Source organism: Engraulis encrasicolus, chromosome 4 (genome assembly GCF_034702125.1).
Source record: "Engraulis encrasicolus isolate BLACKSEA-1 chromosome 4, IST_EnEncr_1.0, whole genome shotgun sequence".
Lineage (NCBI taxonomy): Eukaryota > Metazoa > Chordata > Actinopteri > Clupeiformes > Engraulidae > Engraulis > Engraulis encrasicolus.
This window is the reverse complement of record NC_085860.1, coordinates 35746519-35757288: the sequence shown is the minus strand read 5'-3', so window position 1 is coordinate 35757288 and position 10770 is coordinate 35746519. Positions and strand designations below refer to the sequence as shown.

Below are 10770 nucleotides of genomic sequence, written 5' to 3'. Positions count from 1 at the left end.
ACACACACACACACACACACACACACACACACACACACACGGACACGGACACGGACATGGACACGGACACCCACACACAAGAGAGGCAAAAAAATAAATCTGAGCTGAAGAGGCTAGTGGACTGACATAGTTCAGGCAAAGCATGCTGGCAGAATTGAAATGAGCTGCAAGTCAACAACTCCCCGCTTTCCAATTTGGACAGTGCTGACAGAGTGTCGGCAGCTGCTGGGCTCTGATTGGCAGTAAGGGCCCGAGATTCCTCGGTGCAGACCGCCTCCCCCACCTCCCATCGCGCCGACCCTCCCGCTTCCTCCCTTCTCCCTCCTCTCCTCGCCCTTCATTGGATTATGAATGCTCCTCTCGCAGGATTACAGAGACGCCATTAATATCACCTCCCAGCACGCCAAGCCGCCACCGCCATGCTATGCTATGGCAAGCTGCTCTAGACTTGGTCGGTCTCAAAAATGTGTCTGTACTTTTTTTTTGTGTGTGTGTGTGTGCTGGGGCCCAAGTACAGCCAACGCGGAGCGACTAATGAGAGGGATGATCGTGTTGTAAATTAAAGAACATCAGCGACCACGCCAGCATCCATGCATCATCAGAACAGCAGAACAAACGACTCACCCCAACCCTCCCAAACCGCCCCTATACCCACCACACACTCACTCACCCACTGACACACCCCCACATACATACGATGGGAATCTGAAGTGGAGGGGGGTGGCAAAATTGGGTCCTTATTACGTTGTATGTATTGGATGGGAGGCCCTTCTAGATTACTTTGTCCTTGGGCCCAGCCAAAGCTGTCAACGGCCCCGCACATACACAAAACACACTCTTGCTGCCTCCTTGCCATCTCTCAATAGATCTCTCTTTTTTTTCTCCTCATCTGCCAGTGATGGTGGGGAGGCTAATTGCAGGGAGGGAGCAGACGTGGCCGCTTCAATCAAACGCCGCTCACTCGCTTGCGTGCTCTGTCGGCCCGGGCTCGGGAACACAAATGATTATCTGTATCAGACGGCACAATGCCAAGCCAAATCCTAAAATAATTAAGGTCATTAGTCTATAAACAACAAACGACACAAACGTTCGGCGGTTGGTTCGTTCACTCACTCACACACACGAACACGCCAACACACACACACGGACACGCACACGCACACACACACAAATCCCTTCCTCAAACAAAGAATAAATCAGAAAGGCAGGAGGAAGTGAGGATTTGTTCGGACACACAAAAATCAATCACGGAGAAAATGAGAATTGCAAATATCATCCGCCATGCCGAAAATGTGTGGAACTGATGGGCAGAGGAAGGTAAGCCCTGTTTCCAAGGTAAGAATGGGTCTCCAGTGGCCAATAATATCTAGTCTTATTACAGAGCTGCAGAGCTGGTGTCACTGCCTTTATAACACTCGAGCTGTCATCATTCCACATTGCGTCCAACAGCAACACACTGCAAAGCAGAAAGAGAATGCAAATGTTCATGAGTAAATTGATCTTTCGCCACTGAACTTGATTACAAGAGGCAGTGTGATGCAGTCAAGATGAAATGGAAACTGCACATTCCCACCCTCTCTCTCTACATCTCTCTTTCTTTCTCTCACTCTCACTCTCTGTCTGTACAGTGCATGTGTGTGTGTGTGTGTGTGTGTGTGTGTGTGTGTGTGTGTGTGTGTGTAGGATCAAGTGTGTTATGCACATACAGTTTGTGTGTGTGTTGCCTCTTGTGAATATATACACGCCTGCTGTGTGAGTACTCAGATACTGACTCCAATGAAGAGCGCTTGCTAGATGAACACATTAAAAATACATGATCCTGGGCATCTTCTGTGGGGCAGTCCACCGATAGCCCTGAGCTCCCTCAACCATTAAGCTATTTAAAGGGCCACACTTCAAACGATATCACGATATGACTTAGTTAGCCGAGTTAGCTCAGTTAGCTAAGATCTTAGTAAGTATGCCTACGTATAGCCTACATAGGGTTGCCAACCGTCCCGATTTGTCCGGGACGTCCTGAATTTTAGGTGTATTTTATTTGCCCCGTGAAGAACGGCTCCCGTCCCGCATTTCAATGAGTCTTGACGTTTTTATTTTATTTTTTTATTTTTTACGGAATGCTTATGAAGCATTTCGTCCAATGATATACTGGTGATATGTGACACATTCTGATTTAGAAATTTTGATAGGCTACCTACTGTGCACCAAAATGAAAATGTTTACATTTTGTCCAATGATCAGAGCAGCTGGCATTTGATGACATTCTGATCAGGCAGCTGATTGGCTACGCCAATTTACGTGTGTGTTGCTATGGGAGACGGTAGTAGCAGAGATGTTTTGGTAGTGGTGAAGTGTATTCCCTCAGTAGAAATGGACGAACCGGTAAATAAAAAGAGGCTTTGCAGCTACAACCGAGACTGGGAATTGAAAAGGTCATGGGTAAAAGCCACCACCGACCCGAGGAGAGCATTTTGTAATTTATGCCGCAAAGAAATATCCATTGGCCACGGAGGCGAGCATGACTTGTCGCGCCACGAAGAGGCAGAATGTCACAAAAAGGCTGTGCTAGCCAAAGGTGCTAGCAACATCTCAACGTTCTTCACTGCTTCAACAGGAGAAAAAGACAAAATATCCGCGAGCGAAGTAGCTGTCGTGTACCATACCATCAAACACGGTCACAGTTACACCAGCGCGGACTGCACAGTGAAGTTGAGTGCTTCTTTGTTTCACGACTCCAGTGTGGCAACAAAGATGCACTTGGGAAGGACCAAGGCTGAAATGATCACAATGAATGTCCTGGGTCCAAGCACCGTGGCGAAGATAGTGTCCGACCTCTCAGGTGATGGTGAGCCCATTTATTTTTCTATAGCCAGCGACGCTTCTAACAAGGGCAACAGAAAAATGTTCCCGGTGTGTGTCAGGTACTTTTCCCCGTCGGATGGAGTCATTTCCAAGCTGTTGGATTTTTACGAAGACAGCGACGAAACTGCAACAGGCATACATAAGGCTCTTCTCGCCTGTCTTGATACGTATGGGCTCGATGTTAAAAACATTACCGCATATGCCGCTGACAACGCAAACGTCAACTTCGGAAAACACCATTCTGTTTACAAGTTGCTCAGCGGCGCAAACGACGGCATTCTTAAAGCTAACTGCCCGGCCCATGTTGCACACAACGCGTGTAAGTACGCAAGCGACAAGCTTACTGTGGATATCGAGAGCATAGTGTTGAAAATTTACAACCATTTCTCCGTGTCAGCATCTCGGCGAGAGGAACTGAGGTCCTTCTTCGACTTCGTTGACATTGAGTGGAGAGAAATACTGCGTCATGTTTGCACTAGATGGCTGTCTCTACATCCAGCTGTGACACGTCTCCTGGAAACTTGGCCTGCGTTAACATCGTACTTCAGGTCCTTAGGGGAACAGGGTCCGGTGGCGTTGAGGAAGATTTTTGAAGACGAGGTAAAGACGGACACCACCGAGATTTACTTGTGTTTTTTTCATAATGTCGGGGCCGTCTTTGACCATCTTGTAAAGAAGCTTGAGGAAACCAACCTGTGCATCACTGATGTCTACGAGGAGCTGAGGAAGTTCAGACAAAAAATGGTACAGAGGAAGGAAGACGGCTTCTTTGGCTTCCAGACAAAGCGACTGATGGAGAAGGTACCAGGACAGAAGACCAAAATCAAAGATGACTTCTCAGCATTCTATGACTCCACTGTCCACTACATCGACAAGTGGTTTGATTTTTCAACTGAGAATGTGATGGTGCAACTGAGACCAATAGGCCTGTATGACGAACTCACTTTCAGAGAACTTCAGAAGATGGTGCCGGCTCTGAAATTGGAAGACAGCATCAACATGGATGATCTGTATGAAGAGTTCTGCATCAGCAAAGAAGAGATAAACAAACAATCAAAAGATACAACAAAATCCACTGGGGAGAAATGGGTGGCAGTCTTTCAAAGTGTTGGGAAGGAAAAGATGAAGAATATGTTCAAGATTGTCTCCTTCATCCTCAGTGTGCCAGGCTCTAATGCCTTTGTGGAGAGAATTTTTTCTCTAATGAGTGGCAAATGGTCCGATGCCAGGAATCGCTGTAGTACAGAACTGATCAAGAATGAACTGCTTGTCACGGTGAACTGTTCCTTGTCCTGCAAGGACTTCTACCAGGCAGTTCTGAAGGACAGGAAAATGCTGGAGTCAGTCAGGAGCAGCAGGAAATATCCCTGGAAGAAATAAGCCATGATGGTGAGTCTTGATTTGAATATGTCTATGCTGTATCTTATACCCACACACTTTCAGTGTGGGAGTATTTTTCAATCAAAATATAATTTTGACTTGTCTATGTATCTTCTTTATGCAACACAGTGTAGTGTATGTTGGATGGCAGTATTTTTCTATCTAAATCATTCATTATTTCTTTTTTTTGTTTATTTCTTTTTTAAATTTCTTGCAGCATAAAAGCTCGTCCATGCCACTGTTCTGTTTGGCCTCTGAAGAAGGGCGAGATGTTGGAATCTGGAAAGAATAATTAACTGGTGAGCCTTCATTTGGTTGTCCATATCTTAGCACACATGCACACACACACACACACACACACACACACACACACACACACACACACACACACACACACACACACACACACACACACACACACACACACACACACACACACACACACACACACACACACACACACACACTCAATGGAAGTCTAACCCCCCCCCTCCCCTCTCTCTCTCTTATTTCCTGCAGCATAAAAGCTTGTCCATGCCACTGTTCTGTTTGGCCTCTGAAGAAGGGCGAGATGTTGGAAAGAATAATTAACTGGTGAGCCTTCATTTGGTTGTCCATATCTTAGCACACATGCACACACACACACACACACACACACACACACACAATGGGAGTCTAACCCCCCCCCCCTCTCTTATTTCCTGCAGCATAACAGCTCGTCCATGCCACTGTTCTGTTTGGCCTCTGCAGGATGAGATGTTGGAATTTAGAATGCCATTGAAGAATTTACAGGTGAGCCTTCATTTGAATGCTAATATAAATGATGTATGTCGTCATCATCACACACACACACACACACACACACACACACACACACACACACACACACACACACACACACACACACACACACACACACACACACACACACACACGCTCATGGAATGGCTTAGGCCGTTACTCAATCTAAATTTTCTTTCTTTTATTTATTGCAGGATGAGAGGAGCCCATATTGAAAAGAAGCAGCACCTCTACATACCCTCTTAAGTTTTAGTTAATAAATTGCATACTTGAGAATACATATTTGTCGTCTGGCTTCTCCTTCAAAATATTTCTCTCAAATTGAACATGTGACAGCAGTTGGTTCAGGCCTAAAACTATAAACACAATACCATTTTACAATAATTAATTTCACAAAATCCTGAAATTAGTAAGATTGCGGTCTGGATAAGAAACCATCATGATTTCTGTCATGGGTAGGTTGAAAAAACCTTTTCAATACATTAAAATGCAGGAAATTGCATCTAAAAACACATTTTTTTCTGGGGGAGGGCCCCCAGACCCCCCCTCCGACAAATGTCCCTCTTTTCAGGATCAGGGAGTTGGCAACCCTAGGCCTACAGTATATCTGACCTCTCAAAATGGTTGCCTCGTGTGCTGTTATGTTGTGCTATCTAATCTTCGTATAACACATCCCAGCTGTGGCTTATTGAGTGGTATCAGAGACTGAAAATGTATACTGAAAACTATTTTTTCACATTGATTTTTAATAATGACAATAAAATAAGCTTAATCAATATTGTTCATTTGTTTATTTATTTAAAGGGCCACACATCAAACGATATCACGATATGACTTGCTAAGATCTTAAGTATGCGTACATATGCAGTAGGCCTATATCTGACCTCTCAAAATGGTTGCCTCGTGTGCTGTTATGTTGTGCTATCTAATCTTCGTATAACACATCCCAGCTGTGGCTTATTGAGTGGTATCAGAGACCCTGATTTGGCGTGACAACCGTACAGCCCACACCACCACTAACTCCGCCCAAATCCCCCATGCCACCCCTCCCTCGGGTGAAACAGGAAATGGGGGTGGGGGGGGTGGTTGGTAAGAGTGCAATGCAAAGGGGACTCGGGAACCGATGACCCTCTCCGTTAGAAGCTGCTGAGATCAGGTCTTGCTCACACCTCCGTGATGGCCAGGGGTCCGCAGAGGTGAGGGGGAGATTGCGAGCACTCATAAATCAAATCTAATCCATCCTTCCCATAAGAAAAGAAAGGGAAAGGGAAAGGGAAGGATGGGTGGAAGGTATAGAAAGAAAGAAGGAAAGGAAGGAAAAAAAAACGGGCTGACATGATAATCATGAGGGAGTGGCAAGCAAAGGCGGTGGGGGTTAATTAATGCAACGCTGATCGATTCTGCAGAACCAAAAGTGCAATTACAGAGCTCCTCTGATGGTGCTAGGTATGGGGCTGATGCCCCCCCCCCCCTCTCTCTCTCTCTTTCATGTGCTTGTGAATCAATGACAGAAAAGGCCAGAGGTAATGTAAGAGATATGCACTCATTAATGCCTCAGATGATGAGCCAATGCATATGTCTGCCCAATATGTTTGAGTGAAAGGATTGAGACCACTGATTTATCAATAAAACATTATATATGTTCGTTTGTGAACGTGTGCTTTTGTATGTGTGTGCATGCTTATTGTTAGGAGGTTGTATGTTTTTACTATGTAAGCTAAGTCTGTGTGCGTGTGCGTGTGCGTGTGTGTGTGTGTGTGTGTGTGTGTGTGTGTGTGTGTGTGTGTGTGTGTGTGTGTGTGTGTGTGTGTGTGTGTGTGTGTGTGTGTGTGTGTATTGTGCGGTTGTGTACTGTAGTTCAGTACGTTTATCTGTGTTTGTGATGTGGCAGATCCCGTGGCAGTTCTCTGTCCCTGTACCAGCATCCTTTGCTTTGGTCTGACCAACAAACACAGCAGAGCGCAAAGTGGGTCGCAGGGTGCCACAAATTCAATTTCTGCTCTCATATGACCCACCGATATGGGACAAAGTGACTCGGTGAATATTGACGTATGGCCCTTTCCACCCCTCTCTCTCCCCCGCTGGCTCTCCCCAGCCATCCATCCCTCCTACAGTGCTACTCTATTTTATTCTCCCTCCCCTTTTCCTCTTTTTCTCTTTCTATATCTCTCGCTCACTCGTTTTTTTTTCTGTCCTCCATGTCACATGTCCCCTCGTTCACCCTGAGGGCCACTTCGACACCAGCCAATCTCAAGCAGGTCACCAAACCAGAGCAGTTGGCCAGTGTCTCATTCCGCGCACAAAACAAATAATACCCCCCCCCACCACTGTGTAAACGAGGGCTTCTGTTTCACAATCTGTCTCTCTTTCTCTCCTTTTTCTCACCCACTCTCCCTCCCTCTTGGTCGTTTTGCCTCTCTGTCTCCTTTTCCATCCCTCTTTCTCGTTCTCTTTCTCTTTCGCTTGGCCCTCTGTCTTTCCCTTTCTCTCCCGCTGTGTATCTCTGACACTGCATTACAAGCATTTTATAGACAACACTGTAAACACCCACATTATGAGGAGCCGCCACAATAAGAACTGCAACACAAACAGTTTAGGTGGGAACAATCCAGCAACCAGACATTTTATAGGAAACCGCCCAAGAACAAGATGAGTAGAAGGGGGATGGGTGGAGGAGGTATACAGTATGGTGACGTGGGAGGACTGGTGTGTATGAAGGACTGGAGATGGTTTGAAATCAAATCGCTGTTGGTTTTTTTAATGCCTCTCCCCATCCCCCTTTTTCCCAGAAGCGGTGTTTGAATAATAATAATACGTAGGTCATGACACCCGAAGACGATTGTTTGTCCTGCTGAGCTCCATAGTGGTGAGAACGTGCTTGCCAGGCTTCATGAAGATAGTGGGAGGAACGTGACGACCTCTCTAACAAGTCACGGCTTGAGTCACACAGACAGCACTCATGTCTCTCTCTCTTTCTCTCTCTGTCTCTGTCTCTCTCTCTCTCTCTCTCTCTCCCTCTCTCTCTGTTCGATCGTCTCCTTTTGCCTAGCGTCTGTACTTGAGAGGCATGGCGGCATGCTCATTTGGCACTGAACCCTGGCCCACTGCTACAGTGCCGGCACTTTAGGCATGCGGCTTTAGCGCCTAGCTCTCTGTGTCATGCTGCCTATTAGCCCAGTCGGCTAACTGTGAAGCGCGGCGAATTCGGGAGAAGGTGAGAGCCACATTCCAAAAGGCGCGCTTGTTGACCTTTCTATGTGAGGGTCCTTGGTAATGACATTAACACCACATCCACCGCAACCGTGACCATCATCACTCCTTACCTCCTTCCTTTCCTCCTTCTCCCCCTCCTCTTCCCCTCCTCCTCAACTACTCGCCTAACAGAATAAAATAAGTAGGGCTGGGACCCGATTAAAAATGTTTATCGATTTAACTATATACTTTGAAATTAATTAATTGAAATTAATCACATCTTAATCACATTGAAATATCTGACTTTGAAATAACAGTGAAAAGTTTTTTTCCACATTAATTTTTAATAATGATAATAAAATAAGCAATCAACAAAGTATTGTTCATTTTTAAAAGAAGAGAGACATCTTCTCAATTTCAGCTGGCTGTGCACCATCAAGCATGATGCTAAACTCCATTGGTCTAATCCACAATTATGTATAGGTCTAACTATTTTATAGTGTTAATATTTTTAATTGCGCCAATGTTTGTGTAATTAATCAATTGAAATTGAGTCCCAGCCCTAAAAATAAGTAAATAAAACAGCTGCTACAGTACCTCAAAAAGTGAGTTTTGCACTTTGTTGATTCAACACTGCAAAGACAGTAGGACGAACACTATGTCTTGGTATGGCCAACACCAAATGTTTTAAATTTGAATCTACAAGAGTTGAATTAATATTGCAAAATGTCCTGTGCAGCTGGCCACGTTTGAATATTATGAGCACTCCAGTGCTGGAGCTAAGACTTTAGCTCAGTCACGGCCATCGCCATGTGTCTCCCTTTAATTCCCGGGCAGATCGTTCATTCATTTTTTTTTTTCTACCTTGGTCTTCTCTCTAGACGGTCTGAAAGGGGGCTCTTCGTCTTGTGGCCTGGGTGGAAATGTATGAGGCCACACTTAAGGAATACCCATCCTGCACTGTGCTACTGTAATGCATCAGCTGGGGCGGGCGGTCGGCCGCTCTTCACTGGTAATTACACGTGGCGAACAGAGCTCACCACCTCCCAGCTCGGCCATTGCTCTTGCAACCCCGTGCCCTCAATTTACAAAAAAAGACCCTCACGATCTAATGTGGCAAAAGCCGCAGAGAAAAGCGGTTGGAGGGTTGGGGCGGTGGGTTGGGTTGGGTTGTGGGGAGAGGTGATGTGGGATGAGATGGGATGGATGAAAGTGGGGGCGAGCCATGCAAGTGCTGCCTTCTTGCAAGTATAAGGTATAAGGACATTAGTGGATGTTTAACTGGGTAATAATGGTTCTTCTGAATTGCGCTTCCCCCCACCCCCCTTGTGTGTCCACTGTTGTCCAATTTCCCAGTAAGCTTATTTAGTTGTTTTGGGAGCAGCATCCCTCTAGGGAATAGGGATCCACAGAGAGAGAGAGAGAGAGAGAGAGAGAGAGAGAGAGAGAGAGAGAGAGAGAGAGAGAGAGAGAGAGAGAGAGTTTCCCTCCGGGGAGAAATGTCACCCTGGCCTAAGTATTATTCAGTCGACTGCAGGCAAGCAGCTAAACTGACACACATATGTGTGTGTACACTAACACACGCATGCACACGAATACACGAATACACACACACACACACACACACACACACACACACACACACACACACACACACACACACACACACACACACACACACACACACACACACAAATACAAACACACACACACACACACACACACACACACACACACACACACACACACACACACACACACACACACACACACACACACACACACACACACACACACACACACACACACACACACACACACACACACACACACACACACACACACACACACACACACACACATACACACATAGGCTACCGCAGGGAAAAGAAGGCCGCGGGCTTCCAGCTGCCCGGACGCAGCCACAGAGCACAAAAAAACCAAGCACATACATCTCACATGTGGCTGCACACCAGTACGCTTTAGAGTAATAATAAACACACTTGCAGCTGTGTCGTTAATAACCCACACGCATGCAGCTGTTTCTGATGGATGCTCGGCGGGTACTGTAAAAACAGACCAACAAACTATTCATGCAAATATACGGACATAATGAGACATTATTAGGCCAGTGCATCACTAATGGATCCCTAGCAAACACTGGTTTTAATCCACTGCCCCAAGTGTCCGTGTCTTTGTGACTGTGTGTCCGTGTTTTTATTTCTGTGTGTCTGTGTCATTGTCTCTGTGTGACCGTGTCTTTGTTTCTGTGTGTGTGTGTGTGTGTGTGTGTGTGTGTGTGTGTGTGTGTGTGTGTGTGTGTGCGTGCGTGCGTGCGTGCGTGCGTGCGTGCGTGTGTGCGTGCGGGCGTGTGTGTGTGTGTGTGTGTGTTTGTGTGTGCGTGCATGTGTGTGTGTACCCGTGTGTGTGTGCCTGTTTGTCAGACGTGCATGTGTGTACTGCATTTGTGTGTACGTGTATGTGTCGGCGGGCAGCAAAAGGCCATCAAAACAAGCAATATATAGACCCGTCTCT

At 46.1% G+C, this 10770-nt stretch overlaps 1 protein-coding gene across 1 annotated transcript; it reads left to right on the top strand.

The window, feature by feature from the left end:
• Positions 1 to 2787: 2787 nt before the first annotated feature.
• Positions 2788 to 5296, top strand: LOC134448069 (uncharacterized). The gene is made up of 4 exons (XM_063197830.1): positions 2788 to 4251; positions 4460 to 4541; positions 4950 to 5034; positions 5238 to 5296. Exon 1 carries the CDS (start codon positions 2788 to 2790, stop codon positions 4240 to 4242), a length of 1455 nt encoding a protein of 484 aa, XP_063053900.1. The 3' UTR covers positions 4243 to 4251; positions 4460 to 4541; positions 4950 to 5034; positions 5238 to 5296.
• Positions 5297 to 10770: the final 5474 nt, after the last annotated feature.

Bases quoted from the DNA above. Each gene is read 5' to 3' on its own strand.
- LOC134448069 (XM_063197830.1), top strand. From the start codon at position 2,788: ATGAATGTCCTGGGTCCAAGCACCGTGGCGAAGATAGTGTCCGACCTC.